The 24,621-nt window shown below is 36.4% G+C and overlaps 2 protein-coding genes across 4 annotated transcripts in view; one reads left to right on the top strand and one right to left on the bottom strand.

Annotated features, from left to right (window-relative positions):
- Positions 1-19,953, top strand: part of LOC133520025 (metalloproteinase inhibitor 3-like) — a 58,148-nt gene extending 38,195 nt beyond the window's left edge. For all 3 annotated transcript variants that reach the window (XM_061854275.1, XM_061854274.1, XM_061854277.1), the window contains 6 exons: positions 9,279-9,401; positions 9,772-9,854; positions 9,953-10,061; positions 13,325-13,446; positions 18,347-18,471; positions 19,277-19,953. In XM_061854275.1, coding sequence (XP_061710259.1) covers positions 9,290-9,401; positions 9,772-9,854; positions 9,953-10,061; positions 13,325-13,446; positions 18,347-18,471; positions 19,277-19,334 — 609 coding nt within the window. In that variant the 5' untranslated portion in view covers positions 9,279-9,289 and the 3' untranslated portion in view covers positions 19,335-19,953. The remainder of the gene's footprint in view (positions 1-9,278; positions 9,402-9,771; positions 9,855-9,952; positions 10,062-13,324; positions 13,447-18,346; positions 18,472-19,276) is intronic.
- LOC133519507 (synapsin-like) overlaps positions 1-24,621 on the bottom strand; it is a 145,153-nt gene that overhangs the window by 58,967 nt on the left and 61,565 nt on the right. Inside the window, exons 7-9 of the mRNA XM_061853513.1 lie at positions 22,261-22,346; positions 21,791-21,917; positions 20,415-20,519 (exon numbers count right to left, since the gene is read on the bottom strand). Coding sequence (XP_061709497.1) covers positions 20,415-20,519; positions 21,791-21,917; positions 22,261-22,346 — 318 coding nt within the window. The remainder of the gene's footprint in view (positions 1-20,414; positions 20,520-21,790; positions 21,918-22,260; positions 22,347-24,621) is intronic.

Genomic DNA, 24,621 nt, shown 5'->3' with positions numbered 1-24,621 from the left:
GCCCATTTGGTTCCATTCAATTACTATTTACCGGACAGCAGCAATATAGGTTATCCACTCACATAATTCATATTTTTCATTAAACTTGGCCTATTAGAGTATAAAGTAACGTCATATTTTGATTGAGATATTGAACTAAGCTCGATTTGTGATATACTTACCATGACAAATCAAAATAATACCACTTTGTCCGGAAACAACAACCACTGGCGTTAATTATTTTGTCTCGTTAATCACAGCCCCCGACGACTGTTTGGCATGACAGCTGTCGTTACCCATTCAAATAAACTGTTTATATTCACCAAGTCAACAACTATCACCTGTCACCTAATGACAGCGTCATCAAGTTTTAAAATAGAGTTGTTAATGTAACGCTAGCGTTACCATTGGTATTAAATAGGGAATTCATCGAAATAGCTGACGTATGTTTGATGGACGGCGTAAAGCTTGTGCCTACCCCACCACATGTAATGCAGTTGGCTTGTAGATCCTATAAAAGTTGCAGTTATAATGCGATGGTTGTGTGTCGTGTCAGAATGTGACATTGCCATTTTTCAGTATAGGATAGGTAGGTAGTGTAGGTAATAGTACAACGACTATAAAGTTTAGTAATACCATATTACGAACAATCCGCGTCGTTAGGATCCGAGATCGAACTTTTCTCAATGCAATATTTATAAATGGCAGGAACAGGCAATGTGTAAAGATCGTGTCTCTTTTATTCTTATCTTACAACATTAGGCCTTGTCAGGATAACTAGCTTTAAAATGTTACGACAGTTAAATAACAAATAAAACTAATACAAATAATAACGGCTGCCAAATGTGGTAAGCATTAAGCGAATTCTGTTTAATTTTTCACCTCTAGATATTCATGCGTTCGGGGTTCCTTAATCAAACTAAAAAGTTTCAAAGAAGTGCAAAGCGTTCAGAAGTTAAATATGTACATTCAAAATAAGGAAGACGGCCGTATTTTCTAAGTAGCGGTAGTTGAATCTTTTATTCCAGTAGCTATCTAAGTTTGTCAAAGGTTAGGTAGCCAGTTATACCATAAAATGATGAAACAGAACGTCAACACAGCATACGGAACCGTATTTTACGTCGTGTAATGAAACACTCATTATTTCTTACGACATAATTCACTAACACCATTAAAATAATATCAGCAATAAATAATACGAATATGAACGTTGACAACCACACCGTTTCGTAAGGACAAGTTAACCGGTAGTTATTTAAAAATGAATTATGGACAATAAAAACCCATGAACGTAATAAGCGGCCACTTATTGTCAAATAAACTAAATGGAAACACCAAATACAGAGCAAATACGAGTATGGACAATTGAAGCGTAAAACGCCATAAGAGGCGTAACATCAAATCTACATATATAAATGCATGTTTACGCTGGCTAACAGTGTCAGAAGGAGATTTCTATGAAAAAGTGAGAATGTTACTGCTATAAAATGCCGTTTATGTCATTTTACTTGTGCTAAGTTACAATTGTCGGTGTAACAACTTGAGATTTTGTTTACCTGCAGTGCAGGTGTTAATGAAAAAAGGAAATTGTTTACTCGGGGCTAGAGAGAAACTAAATTGTAAACAAGAAGGATTTAATTTACAAGATTTATAAGAGAAGTGGTACCTTCGCACCGACTGACAAGTTTGGAATGAATTAAGACGTAGCTTTGTTCAGAGTTACAGTCAGCGTGAACTTTTGCTGACTCGTGGAAATGTAGAATTACTTTGACGTTTGCTGACGGAACAATGTACACCTACCTGAGAAGCATTCAAATATGTAAATAATATAAACCAAAAAGTTACTTAAAACAATTTTTTAATTCGACGATGTTGCATTGCAGTTAAATTTTTCGTTTAATTAAACGTTGAATTTATTTAAAAAATATTCAAAAGCGAGGTTTTTTTACTTTAAACAATTGTGGGACATCACTTTCAGTCCACTTCTATTTATACTTAAATGAAATCTTTAATACTTACAGTTGTGGTATTTGACCACTACCGCCAGCCTTTCATTTGTCAGAGTGTTAAATGAAATGTTTGCTCTCGAGCGAGTTCAATGCAAATATTACGCTTTTGTTGCGTAATAGGTTAATAAACTGTTACCTCCGTGTTACTTGTGAGTTGTTCGGTGACACCGATTACCCGGCACCCGGTAAACGTATGTGTCAACGAAGGCTCTCATAATCCAATAACAAATGTTAAGTACGAGTAGTTGGACTGGACCCACGTTGGACTATGTATACAAATTACAGTGTTGACATTAGTTCCGTGTTATAGGTACCTTACCTATCAAAACAACTATATACCGCAATTGAATAAAACACATCTTGTACTGATAAATTATTATGCAAAAAAGCAGGCAGCCTATTCGACAAAAACGTAAATGATTCATTGTCATGAATAAATGACCAATCGCTGAAAGTACTTCAGAAAATATGGGATATTATTGTTTGCACCTTATAGCAACAATGTCAAACTGTTAATTTCACACTTCATAATTGATGACCATCCTCTGTTATTAAAAAACGTTTATTCAATTTCACTTGCTTGGTGCATTTCACTGGCGTGGCGTTTAAACTGTCAGCGGGGATTTATCATCGACTGTAAGTACTGCGTTCCTGAGGATTTACCGCATAATTTCATTGTCATTAACGTTTCATCGGGATGCATTTTTGCGTGTATCGTTCATCTCTGGTATAAACGTGACGCCGCCACCGGCGCCGGCGCCTGTCAGCGTATTCACTCACTGCCTAAAGATATTTGTTTTTTTTTTCGTACCGCAATTTTTGACTCCGCATTCTGATAATATTTATTTTATTATGTACTTGTTTTGTGTAATAAAGTATTTTATTACAACTAATATTTTTACCATTTCGCACGGTTTTATTAAGAATTGAGCCATGGACCTAAATCCTTACCTACCTAATATTATATAATCAGTACCTACAAAGATAAATTCTTACTCCAACTCTTTGCCACCTTTAAGGTAGAAACCATAGGTAGGCTTATCTATACCTATATCTTAAATGCATGTCCAATTTGAAACCTCACGTATAATCTAGTTTGCTAATCCTGACACACGCCGCTATATCCGAGTCGTTACACAAGTAAATCGCAGTTCCCTATTACAGTTACGACAACTGAATCGCTCCTAATGGTTCTGTTTACTATTTTTTATACTTATGTCTGACTCACCACGGGATTCCCACAAACAAAATTCAGATCTTCTAGGCCACGCACTAAATAGCTTTGGGAACTAAGCTTTTTAACGACCGGTTCTCTGAAACTTAAATCGGTCCAGTTTTTCAATGGAATGTCAAAAGTCATATAGATTTATCTATATTAAATCTGTCATTCTCTAAATAAGTATCTCAATCTAAAACTAAATTGGTTAAAACGGGGTTCGTATTGAGATATTTCAGATAGTGATCGTTGTCACCGTTGTAAAATTGATATGCTTGTTGAAATGGAATTTAAATATTCTGTCACATATACAAATCAAGGTGTTACATGTCTCAGTATGTTTAAAAATGTCAGCGAAATAATGTTGCACTTAAATAAATAGGTAAAATGTAAAAGATTTCGTTAGTTACTAATTGCGAGTGTTCCTATCATACAGGGTGTTTGTTTAGTCACCTGCAATAATTTACGGGCCCGATATATTGGGCATACGGTTACGGAGCAACTTTTACATTGGGACCAATCCCGAAATCGCGAAAAAAAATGACTGTTTCATATATTTTATATTCTCTATGGGAGATTTTTTTTTTAAACATAGGTACGTCTTCAAATTTAAGGCGATTGAGAAATAATGTCATCAGACAAGTTTTTGCTCTAAACAACCCACGCGATAATTATAAGACACTTCACGGGTAACTCTTTTTTTCTTGCAATGCGGGTCTTTTATTTTTAGCAAATTACGCCTTTTGAAGCACGTAAATATGTATGTCATTATTGGTTTTTGTATTTTGATGTTCCAATGTCGTGATATGATAGATGAACGTCAGCGGCGAGATTGATTGATATGTTTACAATAATAATTGAGGTGTCACGAGACAGGCAAGGGATTGGACGATGGATTTATATTGTGTCTGTTTTTGTGACGGTGCCGAAGCCAGGGATCGTTAGCGGCGCTAGGTATCAATAACAAGGTGCGATTGATGGCCGCTGCACGCCGCAGTTTGCGTAACTCTTCGGGAACATCTGCATAACCCAATGGTTTACATAGACGACCATCTTAATCGTAATTCGATCCATAAACCGTGTGTTTATTATAATTAACCTACGACTTAAGCAAATACGGTGGCGCCGCTTAAAAATGGCCGCAATGGCACAAATATCCTCCATGCATGGAGTTAAGCCAATTAAGTGTCGGTTTTTAAAGGAAGTGTGTATCTTAACCCGATTTCTGTTATTACTTTAAAGAAGCTGTTTAATGTTTTTACCATATTTTTCTCGCCAAACATGTTCGTTTATGACCGTATCAGAGTTTTATGGCTCATAGAGATAAGGTTCGTTCAATAGCTTCTGGGGAATTAAAACGTTCCATAACAGTCAGTGGTGAATACAGTTACTTACTGGGTTCACAATCGAGTTGTATTAGTCATCTCGAGTTCCAGAACGTGTCCAATTATTTTGGATGTAGCCGCGGTTGCAATATGACATTCAATCAAACTTTGTTTAGGTACGCAAAAAGTTTCTTCATCTGCGCACGTTTTGTAATCACGCAATGATGTCATGAGTCAAACAAAAGTGCTGCTGAAGTCGAAATAAACAGAGCCGATAGGTGGCTGCTAGCAAGCAGAGTTGTCAAGTATAATCCATCATTATCCAATAAGCGCTTATCGCGCGTCACCGCACCCAGCTAGACGTCAGCAGCTAAGCGCATAATGTCAACATTCACCTCAAGTTCCTGCGAACCCTGACAAACGATGCATTGTTGCTGCATCACGGAATGCACCCATAAAGCCTCATTGTGATTTTTGATCGCGAATTCATCGGATTATTCTATAGAACCGAAGATACAAAAGGCGCATCAGTCTTACAGAGAAGTACTCGAACGAACGATGCGGTGAGGAGTGGGCTGTGGTTTCTGCCTGACTGACAGTGAGTTTGAAATATCCTTATTTGTAACATAAGCTCACGTTCACGTTTATGCTCACGCAGCCTCCACTAATACGCTGAACAAAAAGACAACAATCGGTAACTGGTGAAGAACGCTTGAGAGCACGCTCGAGAAATTACTTCTTTGTAATGCGTGAAAAAAATAATGAGCGATGTTTATGGGGGGTTGAAAATGCATCACTTTATGTTATGGTTGTCAATGAAACAGGAAAAACAAAATGAATAAAAGAAATACGTGGCACAAAACCAATGGTAATTATTGAATTGTTTTGTTTTTTGTTTGATGCACTTGATCACTTGACACAATTCTGAGATAAAGTATTCCTGAACCGGTGAACCCTTAACTTTATTTGATGTACCATAAAAGACGACTAAATGCCTACATGTCAATAAACAGGACTAGAGTTAATTTAAAAGCAGTTTATAAATTTTATTACTAATTTCACGCTTATTGCATTCCATTTAATCATTCTTTGCACTAGAATTTTATTGGCCAAGCAATAAATACAAAAGAATCGTAGACATAACGATCTAGGCTGTCTATAAAAACAGTTGAGAGTGTTAAGACCAGTTTATTGCGGCCTTGAATTTCCATGACATTTGATATATTCAATGGAACTCATAGGTAGTTTTTAACTAGTACTTACTCGTATCTCCTTAAGGGCACTGCTATAGCAATTAAACACAGTCTACTTTACCAACATTTATCAGTGTGTAAAGTAGATGAGCTTTAAAAGTTTTAAATAAAATAAAAGTAACTGACAAGATTTACATTGCGTGCCTAAGTAAAATAAATGAATTCAAGATAATTAAATGAATCAAAACTTTTCATTTATTTTATTTTAGCAGAGACTATTTAAGAGAATTTAAATGTAGAGTGTACGCACACGCACTTTAGTGTAGTAATTATCTATGGCCTCATCATTTATATTGTATTATAATAAGCAATAAAAATATTATTATTATACGTTTTACGTACCAATAGTAGTTAATTTGTGGATGTGGATAAGTTAATTAATATTAATAAATTATTACATTTGGTCAAGAAAGCCAAATTCAAATATTATTAATATAATATGTGAATGTAGGTAGGTAATATTACTAAACTGGGAGTAGTATATGAATATACTTATTTGAAATAAATAAATATTTGAAAGTCAAATATCAAGCTCCAGTATTGGGTAACTTCCGGGAACAAATACATTTTCTGTAGGAGTAGACTATTTAAGAACCATTTTTTTGCAGAGATGGACGAATGCTCCTTCCGAATAAATTTAAATTTGCTTGTAGAAATGAGTTCGCTACGACGTTGATCCATGCAGTTTGAGTGCAGCGCAGTCAGTGCATTTCCGTACCGCACCGACGGGTCCGACCCACGCGGCGCTCGCGCTGTAATGGCCGCCTCATTGTTCCTGGCCTGGCCACACGCCATTACATAGAGAAAGACTTTCTTAATTACGATTGAAAATCGTTGACCTGTGAAGCCCTTTATAACACCACCGCTAGTTGTTAGATACATATCGAACATGCTTTGTTATTTAAAAGATAAGTGGACGACCGCTCTCCATACAAACGTAGTCCTCATTTCCCTTTGGATTATTAAAATTATATCATATTTCTTTATAAAATTTGATGTATATTAAACACAGCACAGCACACATTTCCAGGAGCTTCCGAAAAATTCCGGAAAAAATGGTAGGTAACTACGGTTAATGTGCTCAAGTTGTATTCGGGTATTTTCGGAAATTGTATAATCCTGAAAATCAGTCATTCCGTTGTAATAAAAGTCCCTATTCGGAAGAATTTTCCCGTTTTTATCCGAATACACCTTATATCAACTTATTTCAAAACTATAAACTATTTCATGTAAAAACAAATGTGAAACTTAAAACTATTTTCCAAAACGTCTTTCCAGAAAGTCAAATGGGCACTACCTAGGTATGGAGAAGCGGTTTTCCAATATCCTCTTAAAGCCAGATAAATATTTGTCGGTTTGTTTGTTATGAATAAGGCAGCGGAGTGAATGACTGATGGTCGTCGTTAATCAAAACATAAAAGAGCAAACATGTTTAGTGAACTTTAGAGGCTGGATTAGCACTTTTGTGTTTGTCCAACGACGCCACGATGCCAAGCTCAGATGAATGACACGTGAGATTATTCAGGTAAGGCGGATTAAAACTTGGAAATAATCATTCGGTTCACTATGATATAATGGATAACTTTAGTGTTAGCAGGTAACATTCGAATTAAACTAAAAAATACAATAATCGACACAAGTTTTCGGAGGTTAGTTTTTTTTTGACAGTATTAAACGATTTATGACTTAAATAGCACACACTATTCTTTAATAGTACCTAAGTAAAATTTTACTTCAAAGGTACAAAATATATTTTTTAACTTCGTTCGGCCAATGTGATTGACAAGGTAGGTACAAAATGGTACATAAATCAAATTCCTTGACTTGATTAAAATTTATTCTGCAAATACTCGCCGCAGGGATTTTTTCCACTTAACAAGAAAAAACTATTTAAAACCTTTCAACAAAGTAAGTATACAGACGGAGATATGACGTGCCCATCTCGTTAAAACACCAAAGAAACGGAAAAATAAAAACCAAGTTGTAAAAGTTACAACCCGTGTCCGCATATTTACTCACAATGTAAGTACTAGAACTATACGCGAACTTAACAATGTTAGCCCACAAACTAGGTCACAGACATCATCTCATGGTGTCCCAGAGGTAGTCGAGCTAATAAATTATCTATCCGCAGCTAGGGAGTCCCCTTTACAGTGTAAATTGATGGCTTCGGTGTAACCAGTATAATTAATTCAAAGAGTAATAAACTAGTACGTTAGATTAAGGGACAACTATAGGCTTCCACGTTTATATATAGATTATTAATCAAATAACTTTCCGGTTGTTTAGTTTAGAGAAACGAATCCCAATTAAATTCTCGTTTCGAAATTAAATAAATAACTGAAGAGAATTCTTTCCAACTATTATACACAAAATTAGACCCAAATTAAAGCCTTCAATTTGGTTAATAAGAGCACGGAATGATGCGCGGCCCTTTTTTAACTTTTTGGTATAGGTACAGAATGATCGCAAATTAGTGGCCAGGCTTTGTGGAATCCGAGCCGCAATGTTGCGACATGGCTGTCCTGTCATGGCAGACGTGCCATTAGTGTCATATTTTCGGCACCAACAGCGCTCGTTCCGTCATATTGTGCTCCGTCAATGCTCATAAGTTCAATTTCCGGAATTCACAAACGGTCGTTACGAGTTGGGTCACTGGTTGACCTTTATGTCTTTCGGTGACACTTAAACTGATGGAGCGCACCAAATTCTATTACAGCGTGAAACATTTAATTATGTCTTAGCAATGTATGTTAATGCGACCATTACCATATGTAAAAAACATCGGCTTATAGTTTGACACAGATATATATTAAACCATATTAAACAATACTAGTTGATGGAGGGTAGATTTAGTTTTTTTTTTTTCTGCCAACAAACTGTACTGCAGTTTGGCAGATTAGTAGTTTAAGGCTTTTTGTAATCTTCTTTTGATTCAAATAAATTAAAAAAAAAAAAGTAAACAGATAACCTAACCTAATACGAGTAGCACGTGTGTGGTACCATCAGTGTTCGATGACATTATCGTCTGCTTTACGACAATGTCCTTCTTTAAGGTAATCAAATGGATGAGCTTACCTCATTTTGAACTTTACGCCGTTACACCATGTACAAACCTATTAATGTAACGTACTGTTTTAAAATAAGACACATTTTTATTTATTTATGAAATAATTATCACGAAAGCAATAAAAAAGTTTTATTAAAAATCACAAATCACTGCAGGCCAGGCCGCGTAGCCAACATGCAAATCACATACGCTCCGTAGCGGTCGAAAGGCAACTCACTATCGCACTAATAGGGAAGTGTGATAGAGAGACACAAAGCGTTTTGTTGTCGTAGCGATTGTCACCTTGGCTAGGCCGACAGTTTACTTATCGTAAAAACCATACAGTGGTTTAAAAAAAATCAAGTACTAAAAAATATTAATAGTAATCCTGTGAGAATCAGACCCTTTCCAACTTAATCCTTAATATCGGCTTATGGTTGTCAACAGATCAGAGAATCATGCTGACGCGGTGGGTGTTCCTGGCGCTGGCGGTGTCTAGTTGGCGCTCCGCTGTCGGCTGCACGTGCATGCTAGAGCACCCTCAGACACACTACTGTAATAGCGACTTCGGTACGTATGGGTTAGGTTTACATTTGAGTACTGAACCCAACCCAGTAACAAACTCGGAAGCTGAAACAGTGTGCAGGAGACTAATCGTAAGACTAAACGTAGTTATGACGATTTGTAATACCTACTCGTAAAATACGTCAACTTACTATAGTGTTTTATATTGTTCGCCAATGTCACTTTGCTCGCTTACAGATAGGTTAAGATTTTACCCAAGTAGGTATACATATAAATATTGCGCAATTCCATTAGCAAAAATTCAAAGTGAATGTGAACTTCTGGCGAAGTATGAAATAGAAACGTGAATTAAATATTGAAGGACTTTGGAGAGTTGTTTAATGTGATCGATAAAATCTTGCTTCTTCATTTCCAGTGATCGTCGGCAGGGTACAAAAGATGTTCAAAGGCAATTCGTTTTACGACACGTACAAAATGAAGATTCGAAACGTGTTCAAAGTGAGTTTTTGTTTCAGTGCTACACCTTTGGTGGCAAATCGTTATGTTGAACGAGATAATACTTAATGTGATAAATGGCTAATTGATATTTTTTTTAGGCGACACAGAAGGCGCAAGTAGCGCTGAAGTCCGGCCGAATACTAACGCCTACGCAAGACGGGCTCTGTGGGGTAACGTTGAAGCCTAGGGAAACCTATGTTATAACAGGTAAGGATATGCATTACAAGATGATTATCCAAGTACCTATTTATATTTATTTATTTATATATTTTAAGGAGTACCAACAGCTATAAAAACATTATGCAGATTTAGGTAACAATACAAAGCCAATTACAGGTACTCACAGATAGATATATATTACAAATTTTAAGTAAGATAATATCCATATAGTGACCGACTGATCGTTCTATACAAAACTATGATAAAAAAGCGGCCAAGTGCGAGTCGGACTCACCCATGAAGGGTTCCGTACCATTTATGACGTATTAAAAAAACTACTTATTAGATCTCGTTCAAACCAATTTTCGGTGGAAGTTTGCATAGTAGTGTACATCTTTTTTTTTTCAGTTTTATATAGTCTCTCGCGCAAACTATTCAGTTTAGAAAAAATTATATTTGAAACCTCAATATCATTTTTGAAGACATATCCATAGATACCCCACACGTATGGGTTTGATGTTTTTTTTTTGAGTTTCAGTTCGAAGTATGGGGAACCCCCAAAATTTATTGTTTTTTTTTTCTATTTTTGTGTGAAAATCTTAATGCGGTTCACAGAATACATCTACTTACCAAGTTTCAAGTATAGTTCTTATAGTTTCGGAAAAAAGTGGCTGTGATATACGGACGGACAGACAGACAGACAGACATGACGAATCCATACGGGTTCCGTTTTTTGCCATGTGGCTACGGAACCCTAAAAATCGTCTTCCCTTTGTTCGCAACTACAAAATAATATCATAAATATTTTAGGTATCTTGTAATAAACTAACGGCCCGATTCGAACTTTAAAATACATCAAATTTTAGGTCTAGATACGATATAGATTCCGATCCATTTGTGTGTTAGTGTCAAAAGTGACGTTTTTTGAATCAAAATAAATATTATAGGACATTATTACACAAATTGACTAATATTGATATAAATTATTATAAAATTATATTAATATAAAATTGATAGGGCTTCTGTTGAAGGTACTTAGACAACGATATATATAATATATAAATATTTATAAATACTTAAATACATAGAAAACACCCATGACCCAGGAACAAATATCCATGCTCAGCACACGAATAAATGCCCTTACCAGGAATTGAACCCGGGACCATCAGCTTCATAGGCAGGGTCACTACCCACGAGGCCAGACCGGTCGTCAAAAATAAAAATACTATCTTCGGTAAAATCGTCGGTAAAAAATACTATCTTGAATCGAAATAAAATACCTATCTGATCCACATCGTATTTAAAACTAATATTTGACGTATCTTAAAGTTCAAATCGGACCGTATGATTAAATAAATATGACAAAAATCTATAAAAATGAAGATTATAAAGGTCTGCTACGCATATAAAATAGCAAGAATACTTCAAACGAGTTTTCAATGAGTTTCCGAAGCTTGAATAGGCTTTATTTATTATTCCTGAAAGGAAAAGTTATTGGTGGACCCACATCAAAGAAAATATCACGGTTTAAGTATAATCTCTCGAAGATAGAAGATTCCGTAACTTACAAGTTTATCCATAACGCCTGAATGAATCGTGAAACTTTCACAATTTAGCAAAAATCCTCGGAGACTAATACAGACTTGTGCTTTAAGGCTTTCTTAATCCAATGTTATTCAGTTAATACGTAGAAGTTGCGTAACACGCCTTGACATGGATACAGGACATGTTGTGGTCATTATCGTGGTCATATATTACGAGTAAACAGGTCTGCAAAATCATTATTGTGTTTTTATCGACACCAGATTTTGCACTAACCTTTTAAATTAAGTTCACTAGCCTAAACGCACTGAGATATATCACTGTTTTTAAAATGTTACCGTAAACTCAGTTATAATATAACTGAGTTTATAATATATAATTTGTATAACTAAATGTTTTACTAAATGTTGTAGTCTATTATAAAATTATATCTTTATTTTAATCTATTATAATATATAGGTATATATTTAATACTATTTTAACATTGTTTTCTGTGATTTTACCTAGAGTCGAACAACGCTAACTCTTCAGACTTCTAACAGACTGACACTGATTGTATGGTTTGCTTGAAAGAGTTAGCGTGATTTGACTCTAAACGATATGCATATTTTGTTTTATATTTATTTATTTTATGCATACACTATTATGTATATGTTACTTATTTTTTTGTTGACTCATAATATAAATTTGTATAAATGTTTTACTAAATGTGTACTCTATTGTAAATAATATCTTTATTTTAGTGTACATAATTATAACATATAGGTCTATTTTAACATTAGTAGTACGGGATTGTTAAATGGATATACATATTTATTACTATTTTACCATTGTTTTATTGTTTATTTAAAATTAGCCTGTTTAAAGTTTAAAATTAGCAAACAACTGTTTAAACAGTTGATTATAAAAATGAGTATATCTCGTTATTATTGTAATTACACAAACCCATTCTGTTAGATGTGTACATACTATTTAAATAGAGTTATGTTTTATCTCTTTAAATTAAACAACGTAAAACCACCCAAATATATTTGTGTGAAAATCCGGCCCTGTTTTTTACCTGCTCCTCGAGAAACATAACATTGCTTCCTTTGCGCTAGCTAGCCGTGCGCTCGCATTACCAGTGCAAGCGAGGTCTTCGAATACGTATCTTTGTTTCGGATCGCAGTGTCACAAGTTAAGCTGGTTTGAGAGCGTTTAGTCGCCTACCTTAGACGCACCAATAGAGATCAGACAGCTATTCTGTTAGAATTCTGTATTAGTTCATAATGAATCTTATTCCGTGCTCAATAGAGTAGTAATTCAATAAACGCTACCTATGCGGCCTGCCCATTTTTTCATAGTGGCACGCGCCTTTTCGGTTTTTAAACAATAGATAAGACGATAACCCGTAGAAGCTCACGGAGGAAAATAGAAACTATACTAAAGTCCTATAATATAAAAATATTCCAGTTTTTAACGTTGGTTATTAACGAGCCTTTTTGATTTTGTACTCGTTACATTTATTTTCGAGCTTAGATATACTAATGCTTTTTCTTCCTTTCAACATAATTTCAAAAATACTTGTACATATTTTACTCCGACCCGTACGGCCATAATTGTATTTGGACCATAGTTCTAAGTTGTTAAGTTACCTGAGTTTACGGTACCTCGTTTTCTTTTTTCCTTATCATCTTAACATGCGTTTTTGCTTGGTAACAGTGCGTAAAAACTATAGGCCATTTTATTATGAAGCCTTTTACTTTAAATATTGTTCTCAATTCCAGGTCACGTGACCCATCTCCAGGCGCACGTCAACCTGTGCGAGTACGTGAATAAGTGGCGCGAAGTGACGCCGCGGCAGCGGAAAGGGTTCCGCCAGCTCTACAAGCAGGGCTGCACGTGCAAAGTAAGTTGCAGTTCATTGTACTAACATTCTTAACTGACATTCGGTGAACTTATAACTTTGCAGATTTATAAGGTAGGTTGGTTAACAGCGTGGACGTTTGTGACTAAACATGGTGTTGATGCCGTTGGTTGTATTATGGTGTTTACATCGCCCCACCACGATAATCAGGGTATTGCCGTTTCATGACGGTCTTGACTGACTGTAAAAGTTCTGTACCTTCGCAAGTATCTATATATTGGAATATGCATCAAAGTAGTCGTTGGTGGCAACAAACATAAGACCCGCCTACGTCTGGTCCGGTATACTCATTTTATGAAGAACTCTATACTGTAGTCCCTCGAAAAAAATCCGTATCCGTATATAATTCACCAACTCAATCTGACTAAATTATAAGCTTTACCATGTCACCCATAAATTTGCGGGAAGACGCAGCTGGCGTAACGCTGTGGTTAATTTGACTTAATGACTTCTGCACTGACTATTAAATAACTATCATGTGACCCCAACAGGACTGGATCACTACTTTATAACTTATTAATTATTAATTTGTATGATTTTATTATAATTATAATTCCTAATTATTTAGTTAGAGACTTTTAAGGTATCGTCCAGTTAAATATTAGGCACGTCTAAAAGTAAGGTTTTGGTAAACGTACTCATAAAGTTATTGTGGAAGAGGGTAGGTAGGTAATAAGATTTTATGGCCCAAAAGGGAACGTTAGGCACTGCCCGAAAGTCTCTTTTTTAAATAAATCACTGCGACAGGTCGACTGTCCACCTGAAAAAAGTTGCTTAGAATCCTTGTATACAAAAAAGGGAATAAATCGTAAAAACAAATCCCCAGATTAAGTACTTTAAATGTATTAGATTGTTATACTAGTGTGATTATACTAATTTTTAATAGTCGTGTTGGATTAATCTACTTACGTCTTTATAATGATATAAAATGAGGTTAAATAAGATGGACATAATTAGACCTTGTAATTATGTTTCATTTCTCATGCTCTGAAACAATGTCGTTGTTGTTTTAAAAAGTGTGCATAAAATGATACTTTTCTGCTACAGAGCAATGTACTTTCTAAGGACATTTTTTTTTCTTTTTTTTACGATAAGCAATTAAAGTTTTGGTTTCAGATGGATTTGTAGTACAATTTCCATTCTGATAATTAACTCCGCATTCCATAAATAATGATATCTTTCCTAAATTGTTATTGAAAGCACCCTAAGGAAATACCACTGAAGTTTGGGTGCCTTTTATACCTTGTGTTCGATATACTCCTCAATTAAGCTCTTCTGATGAAGAATGAAGAACTCCAGGATAGTACTATCGTATTTTTTTTATTAACTTAATAACTATATACAGTATTTCTGGTAATATATATATAATATGTGTAGCCGCTTCGGCTGTACGGTGCAGTCTAATGTAGGTACACGGAGCGGGGAGCCGTGACGTATGTGTGTGACGTCATGTGTCGTCAACCGGTCTTCGTAGGAGTACTTATGTTGATGCCTACATTCTCCCTCAGATAATGAAACCCTTACCGTCAGAGGAAGTGGATATTTCGAATATTGATATCCCTCAAAATATCACATTAGCACACCCAGGCTGGTACAAGCCTGCTGAAATTGACATATTAATAGGCGGTGCGATATTTTGGGACTTAATCCGCAATGGACAAATTGAGTCCCCTAAACTATTTAAAGCCCTCAAATGTTTCGAAACATGATCAATTAGAAAACGCAAAGACTTATCAGACTCCCTTCCTAACAAAGACACGTTAAAAAGTGACTTAAGGTGAGTGTGAATCAGCTGGCGCTTGTTATCAAATCTATCGCAAACTAATTTCCAAGCAGCGGTATAGTTAGCCGCCGATATTTCCATTGACTGAATAACAGACGCTGCGCTTCCTAATAAGGATGCTTTTAAATATTGAAACTTACAAATATCACTGAGACTCTCATTGTTATGAACAATTGATATGTAAACATCGCGAAACTCTAACCATTTGTTGGTGGAACCATCAAAGCTAGGAAGACGTATGGTTGGTAGACGTACACCACCCGCGTCCGTCCCACTGCGGGACGAGCGCGCGTCGTCGTCCGGGCCCCCATCCAGCGAGGAGCGAGGCTCATTAGCCGCGATCAATTCCTGCGCCTGACTAATTGCGCAAAAGAATAATTTTTCACAGTTATAAATTAAATGATCACCATTACATACACGACAAACTCGCGCAATATTTATATTTACGTTGCTCGATGTGTTAGAATCGCTCGCCGCGGCAACAAATGATTTACTGAAGAACTGAGAACTTACAAGTTCCAAATGAGCACAGAAGATTTTATTTTAGCATTGCGTCGCTTCATATCTCGACGAAGAATGCCTCGAGAGATATTTTGTGACAATGGGAGAAATTTCGTAGGCGCTAGTCGCGAGATAGGCGAGTTTCTCAATGCTGCCTCCAGTTCTGTGTCAGATGCATTTGTAGATGATAAAATAGTCTTCCATTTTTCGCCTGCGTACGCTCCAAATTTTGGAGGCCTTTACGAAGCAGCTGTCCGGTCTGCGAAATTTCATATGAAAAGGGTGGTAGGCAATACTCACTTAACTTTCGAAGAATTGACATCGTTGTTCGCACAGATTGAGGCAGTTCTTAATTCTAGGCCCCTCTGTCCCATGTCATCCTCTCCAACCGATTTAGCACCTCTCACCCCAGGGCATTTTCTGATTGGAAGACCCCTTGTCTCGCTACCGGCACCTGATTTGCAAGATGTCAATCCTAATCGGCTTCATAGATACGCAAGGATTGAGCAAGCAAGGCAACACTTTTGGTCGAGATGGAGTCAAGAATATATCTGCGAATTGCAGCAGCGTACCCGATGGCAGCAGCGACGCCCCGACATCAAGCCCGGTCAAATGGTATTGATAAAAGACGAGGCGACTTCACCACTGAAATGGCCATTGGGACGAATACAGGCAGTGTATCCTGGAAGTGATGGCGCAAGTCGAGTTGCGGATATACTCACAGCCAAAGGCACGATTCGACGAGCCATCAATAGGATCTGCCCCTTCCTTGATGAAGACAAGGCTTAAAGCCAAGGCTTTAAGAGGCGGGAGGATGTTGGCGCAACATAAGTACTCCTACGAAGACCGGTTGACGACACATGACGTCACACACATACGTCACGGCTCCCCGCTCCGTGTACCTACATTAGACTGCACCGTACAGCCGAAGCGGCTACACATATTATATATATATTACCAGAAATACTGTATATAGTTATTAAGTTAATAAAAAAATACGATAGTACTATCCTGGAGTTCTTCATTCTTCATCAGAAGAGCTTAATTGAGGAGTATATCGAACACCTTGGTTAACAATCTACTATTGTATTTGGATTCCTGATATTACGGCGTATTATGACATAATATCGTTGAGAAATTGGGACCGGTTCCGCCGTGGTGGGGTGGCCAAGGGGTTCATGGCGTTAGCCCTGTTTGATAAAGACGCCGATTCAAATTCGACCTTCAGTGGGAGCGCTTCGTCGCCTTTTCTTTAATATATGACAAATATTGCAGATTTACAGTCAAATGGTGGTAATTTTTTTTATTTAACTCATGTCACGCATCAATTGTTTTTTTCTGAAGTCAGAGACAAACTAGAGTCGGGGGACGATTGCCATAAGTACTTATCGTTCGATACCAACTAACATGTGAGATTTGTTAAAATCGTTTGCATACGACATTTCATTTCGAATAGTAAATCATCTCGACGGATATAAGAGCAGATCTCAATTTTTTTCTAAATTTGAATTTAATTGTAAAATTGATTCGATACTATTTTAACGCAATAGTAACATTTTCATAGATAATAAATTTGTTGTAACAAAAAAATGCGGATTTTGAAAGCATCATAGAGGGTTTATGATATACACACATACCTAATATTGCAGATTTACAGTCAAATGGTGGTATTTTTTTTTTTTAACTCATGTCACGCATCAATTGTTTTTTTCTGAATTCAGAGACAAACTAGAGTCGGGGGACGATTGCCATAAGTACTTATCTTTCGATACCAACTAACATGTGAGATTTGTTAAAATCGTTTGCATACGACATTTCATTTCGAATAGTAAATCATCTCGACGGATATAAGAGCAGATCTCAATTTTTTTTCTAAATTTGAATTTAATTGTAAAATTGATTCGATACTATTTTAACGCAATAGTAACATTTTCATAGATAATAAATTTGTTGTAACAAAAAAATGCGGATTTTGAAAGCATCATAGAGGGTTTATGATATGTGTGTAGATTATGATTTTAAAATGCTTTCATAATTACGGCAGTAGATGCTCCGTGATTCAATTTAATACGATGATTATTTCACGGATGGTTTCACGACAAAATGCCAATCAAGGCATTAGTTACAGTAAAAGTACCTAATTTAATTGTTAATTGGATGCATTCTTCGTGAGTCACGTGATCGGTTTATGTCCAAGTCCGACATGAGCTCGAATGTTCCGTCCTTTACTAACAATTTCGTAAATAAGAATGGGAAAACCTTTGAATGTATGTAAACTAGATCATGATACATATGCTGATGGTTGATGACGCTCTGTTAGGTTAGGATGTACCATTTTCTCTTTTATAAAAAATGACTGGACTTCAGTCAAAAACTTGAAGGTACTTGGACAATATTCATCACATAGGCCGGTTGTACTGTGCATCATTTTATTGCATCATCTGAGCATCCCATTTAGGTACATTTATCACGTACGTATACCTACTATAAAGTGACGGGAACGAGAAAATAATGATCTGTCTAGATAAGGAAATACAGGCGCGAGTTGTAGGCTGTACATACATTCGTTGTATTACATATGTTTGTGTGATGTTCCAGGTGAAGGCAAACGGCAGGGCATGGCGCTCAGGCTCTCCTAACACTTGCTTCATGCGCAACGACGAGTGTTACGAACGACACGGCATCTGTCTCCACAACCGCCAGCAGCAGTGCCATTGGACCAGGTAATTTATACGCGACTAGTTCTTGGAACTCGTCCAAGATACCAAATTTATAATTTCCTCAGGAGTATCTTGGAAGCGACTTTGAGTCTTTTGGAACCCCTATTCCACCATCTTTTGGTGATTTCTATAGCTCAGGTTTCAATACAAATATTTGTTACAAACTATAAATTCAGACAACTCAGCTTGGCTCATACAAACCATATACGATCATGACCCCATAATTGTGTGCAATATCTACTGCTAGGAATATCGAAATAAATTCAGTATCTTCTCGCTTACAACCGAAACTTATTAAAAAATTTGCCAAATAGTCCCTGCCAAAACTTAGGGATATAAATAATATGGGATGCTAGGAAGTCATTTGCATTGGCCGAATGGCCACTGTCGCTGAACCCTTGCATTTAAATAAAGTATAAATAATGGACAAACTAATGTTCGAGTAACCTACACAAATATTCCCTTGGAAAGTATAAATCAGCAGGCTTTACTTTCTCCGTGTCGGACACGCTGCATAATATATCTCCATGAATATTTAATGCTGATTTTATCACGTCACGAATTTTTCTTCAGGGATTTTTGCCAAATGTCACGCATTATAAACCAAAAATATCGCATGTATAAAAATAGTGTCTCACGAAGAGAAAAAACATCTGCGAGCCTCCGGATCACATGTTTTAATAATATTTCTCGCCTAAACCTTCAAAGACATGTTCCATAATTCATGTCGTTTTATTTGGCGGCCTGGTCGTAAGTATGATGTTTTCAGCCTGATCGTCAATCAATATGCTGTTTCTTTTTGTTTCAGGGCCCCAGCTCTCACGAGATGCCTCCAGAAGCAACATTTTAACGGCACCATGACTTGATTCGATTTTATGTTAAGTAATGTTAGCGCCTACCGTTAATACAAGTCATGGAAAACAAATGTTAGCCTTCTATATTGTTGCCTACTGTAAGATAAGATTATTTAATTACCGACTAATATTTTAATACCTACCAACCTACCTACAAGCAGCTATTGTAACGAGTTAAAAGCATTGTGATTCATTTGTACCTACTAGTGTTAACTACTAAACCCGCATGCCGTCAACTTAAACGTTAAATTCTTGAAGGAATTAAATGAGTTCAATTTAAACATATCCCCCTTAATACTTCTGGGAAAAGTCAATAGTTTCTAATATTATACCTTGGTGGAAATATTTTAATATAAGAAATATTCCTTTTAGTTAATAAATTAAGAGATTACGTCATGTAAATTGTGGAAGAAAGCTTAAGTAGGTACTCGCATTTGTGAATTCCTTTAATCCGTCTTTTTCTTTCGCTCTGAATAAAACGCCTCAGTTGTTTTGTATTACAAAACTAGAATTAGTGTAGGTGTCAATAAGGCTATTTTTAAAGATATTATTTATTTTTAAGCTAATGATTGTAAATTAACAAATCATAGTGATATTGTTAGGTTTTAAATAAAGAATTTTCAGAAACAAATGTGTTAAATATTTATTTGAAAAATAAAGCGCCTGAGAAGCTTTCATTGGCAAAATATCATAACCCGCACAATTCGCTCACGAATAAGTCTAAAGCTAAAAACAGCAAATAGGTATATAGAAAGATATTAACAAAACGAAATTCGTCTGTCAGTAAAGCGCACATGCGTAACAAAAATAATTTGATTCGTAATTGAATGTCAGTAGTTGTGACGTTTACACAATAAATGTGTATTTGCCAACTACCTGCAAATCGACACTCCGTATATTTTATTTACCACCTTGTCATACAAAGGAGTCAAGACGTCACAGTAGTGTTTTCTCCCTCTCTTATTTCCATTCTATTTTGAATCTTTATTTTAACATAACATATTGATGTGTGGGCAGCTAGAGGGTACCTACAGCAAAGCGCTGGATAGTTGTTGAACAACCCTTTTAAGTATAAGGTCTAAGCTGACTTACCATGTCGGTGTGGTTGTGGTAGTAGGTCTGCTCGATCAGGGGGAAGTTCTCGCGGCCCAGGCGCCGCTGCAGCTGCAGCAGGTGCCCGAATACCCATGGACGGTCCTGTTGACAAAAAGGGTTTTTAGGTACGATCGCCCACACTGTTAACTGTCCATCGGTGGATCTTATTACGAAAGGCATAAGGTCCACCGATGGACAGTTAAGAGTTTTGTTGTATGTCCCAATACGTGAATTACGTATTGTTTAATTTGCTATTTAGATCTTGCACTTCCAAATAGATTAATTTAACTTTTTCATTTCTCCACTACCGAAAAGAAGTCTGGAAGAAATCGCTCTTTAGCAATAAGATCGCCTGTTGTTTTACTCTGTTTTTATGTATTGAGTATATGTGTGTTCCTGTATAAACTTAATTTGAGGTTGTGCTATAAAGATGATTTGCATAGGTACAACCTCGTCATACTACACTACACTAGACATTTGATTTTAGAATAAGGATTATTGTAAGCAAATACCAATTTATCCGCGGCACTTTTAACTCCACCCAACCAAGATTATATTATATAGGTACCTACTTCTAATAGAAAGTGCACGTTTGTTTGGAATAAGTAAGTCAAACATTTGAACCTCGCAATCTATTAGGTATAAATATAGTTACTTATTGAGATCAGAAATACCTACATAACAAATTATATTAGCGCAATTTCTTTAAATAAACTGTTAGATCTTATTGTGTACACGAATTCAATTTAAAACTTTACAGGAAGTCACAATAAAATGAAGTCCGACTCAGAATTTATGTACAAAAACTTCGGAGCATTGATTATATAAATATTTCCTGCATGCTACGGCAAATGGTAATATTTTATTTTAGCACTATCTGCATCTTAGTTACACAAGGCGTGCATGGTACCGAAAGTAGAAGCTAAGAAGTCTTCGCAATTGTTTATTAGAAAAATATTGCGAAGTGATATACAAGCGGTGCATGTATGCCTGGATCTATGACATTGATCCATTATTATAAAAAAATAATTACGTCGGTGGAATAGAAGCAAAAATCCTGTCTGATAGTAAGAAGTTGCCGTAACCTATAGACGCCTGCAACTACAGGGGTAACATTGTTGCCGACACTTTAAAAACTAGTACAATTATTACAATCTAATTCACTTATAAATGTTTTGCGAAACACTTCAAAACAAGAAATACTTATCTACTATATAATAATTAATAAAGTGCTGGAGGATGCTGAGGGTCCACCGCGAAAAGAGAAAATCTAAATTTCGTTACCTGCCTCTCTATCACTCTTGCGTATACAAGAGTGAGAGAGCAGCAGATAACGAAATTTAGATATTCGCGGTAGGCCCTCTGGTCCCTACCTGGAAGTGGTAGATGGAATTAAGGCTGTTGATGGAGGGCACTCCTCCGAACTTGAGTCCTAGCAGCAAAGCACGGTTGTCGGCGCCGGCGTCTCTCACGTTTTGCCTCACTAACACAAACTCCGGTCTGTTACAAAGAAATAAATTATTAGTTTCCAGTTACGCATAGGCAATACAAAGGCAAAAAAAAAAACAAAAGTTTTAATTACCAAGCCCCAAAAAGGTACTGCACAAATCGTAATGCACAAAATAAAATAAATAGTAATGCACAAATTGTGAATTGTGATTTTGATTTATGTAAATCTTCACACACACGCCCAATTCAATTCCATCACTTAGTTCAGAATCGAAACTGTCAGAAATTACACCGAAATTTATGTAGGTATAAGAGGTATAATATAGACTAAGTCATTCAAAAATCTTGACTTAAGCCTATTATTATGTACTATTGGGTATTCATAAAAACTTACTTGAAGCATCGCGTAACTTTGGTGCCGCCGCGATACACAGCCATCGACACGTTGGCCCCGTCGGAATTAGCTGTCACCGACAGCTCCTGTCGAATGAGATTGCATATTTATAACAGAAATAAAATCGTTTGGTAACGATCTAGGAATATTTAACATATGGTCTGGTACACAGCTATTATTTTGCCGTAACGTATTGTTTAATATCTGAGTGATTAATAAGACTATTAATACCTTCATAACTTTTATTGAGATCGTTACAGCGGTTTAGAACTAATTTAGAAACACAAAATATTGAAATAAAATTGCACGATTTAATTTAAACAACATCCTGTGTTGGTTTAAGGAAATCATGCATACGTCGGCGGCAGATCATAAGATCAGGCAGATCGTAATGTTCCTGTGTAATATTGTGACGGTAGTCAGATTAAACCAATAGATAGATAAGTTGGATAAATTCGTGAGGATGCTTCAGATGCCCGAAAAGCAAACTGTCCACAAATACGGTACGCGAGTCTCCGTCGATCCAGGGAACGAGGCAAAGATTTTCACGTTTCACAATACCTATGGCTAGGAAAATCCCGATCTGCCTGATCTTACGATCGGCCGCTGACACTTATAAGTTATAATATTTTATTTTATTTTCAATAAGCAGTCTCATAATCAGTCTTTATAAGGTTCGATGTCAATATATTATCTGTCTATACCGAGCGCATACTGTACAAATATTTCTCGTCGACTATACTAGTACAGTGTAAGACTGTAGGAAATTAGTCGTAATAGGTACCATTAATTCCGTGTAGGACTTTGAATGGCAGCTCATAAATTGCCTTAATAACTCTAATACGAGATGGTTATCACGTATGTAGTGAGTCGACACAATTTGATTTACATCAAATTAATTGCCATCGTCAATGTTAGATTGCAATTCAAGAATCTGCTAGAATGTAGAAGGTTGGATAGACAATATTTCCAGTATCCACATTACTGACATTATACAGGAACCCTGCCCTAGCATTGTACTTTACATTCACTTTACATTGTACTTATGGCTTCAGTCCAGCACTGCTAGCTGGGACTATTTCGCCAGTATCAAGGTAATGGGAGCGGTGTACGGTGTACGGTGATTTAATTTTCTTCTTCTTCTTCTTTTATAATTCGCCAGTGTCCTTGACACTATTATGAGCTTCAGATACGACTAAAATTGTACGGTTAGTACAAGACAGTGTACGGCGATAGCTGGACTTTACAAGTAGCACATGGACTACCGGCCGTTGACGCCAAAATGGTGTTTAAACGCGTTTCAAAATTAATTCTCCAACACCCTCGGGCCAATTTAATTTATCGATATTATTATAATCTATCGATATTACACTTTAAACAATATTAATGAGCAAAAAAACATTGTTATTAATCACGAGGCGCGGCTATCAAGATGGCGCTCGAACCAAGACATACCCAGGTTTGACAGATGCAATTTTATTTGACGTTTAAAATGTGTGAGGACAGCGAAACTTACTATAAGTCAATGTCGATTTTAATAAAAATTATGACGCATGTACTCTCTTGCTAAACTACATTTTACAATAAAAATAACCAAATTATTATTCGGTAATTTTAATTACTCATTATTAACAAACACAAACGGAACTTAATCGCGTATAAGTCTTCTCCGAGACCACGGGGACAACGCCGTCCTCGAAACGTCGGAGGTAAATTTAAAACTTAATACGCGATTAAGTCCCGTTTGTGTTAGTTAATAATGTGTAAAAATCGTGAAAGTTTAAATCAGTATTTTAATTACTGTCAGAATGGCTTGAGTCAATGTCCGATATTTACAGTTGCAATAAGAATAAATCAAAGAGGTTTTCAAATAAGTAGATATGTAGGACACACTGCTAAGTCGGCAGGCTCAGCGGCAGAGACTGCCGCCAAAAGTAAGCGCCTAAAATACTCTGCCTTGGAAGCCACCTACGACTTCGTGCCCGTCGCCGTCGAGACAGCCGGGCCCTGGGGGCGGGAGGCGCGTGAGCTCTTCCGAGAGCTTGGCAAGCGACTCAGGGAGAAAGGAAATGACCCCCGTTCTGAGTCATGGCTTGTTCAACATGTCTCCATCGCCATACAGCGGGGTAACGCTGCTAGTGTGATGGGGACCTTTGGATCCGGCATGGCTCAGAACGGGTTTTAGCTTTTTAAGGTATATACTTAGTCTAATACCAACCTACAATGTACCATTAGGATTGTTACATATTTACCTAACGAATAACTATATCTATGATTCGCTTGATCTTTGACTGGTCTCTGACATATGTAGTGTCAATGATGTGTCTAAAAAAGATATTAAAATGACTAACATTCTTTGAC

This window comes from Cydia pomonella, chromosome 7 (genome assembly GCF_033807575.1).
Source record: "Cydia pomonella isolate Wapato2018A chromosome 7, ilCydPomo1, whole genome shotgun sequence".
In the NCBI taxonomy this organism is placed as follows: Eukaryota; Metazoa; Arthropoda; class Insecta; order Lepidoptera; family Tortricidae; genus Cydia; species Cydia pomonella.
Note: the sequence above shows the minus strand (reverse complement) of the source record. Positions and strands in the feature narration are given on the sequence as shown.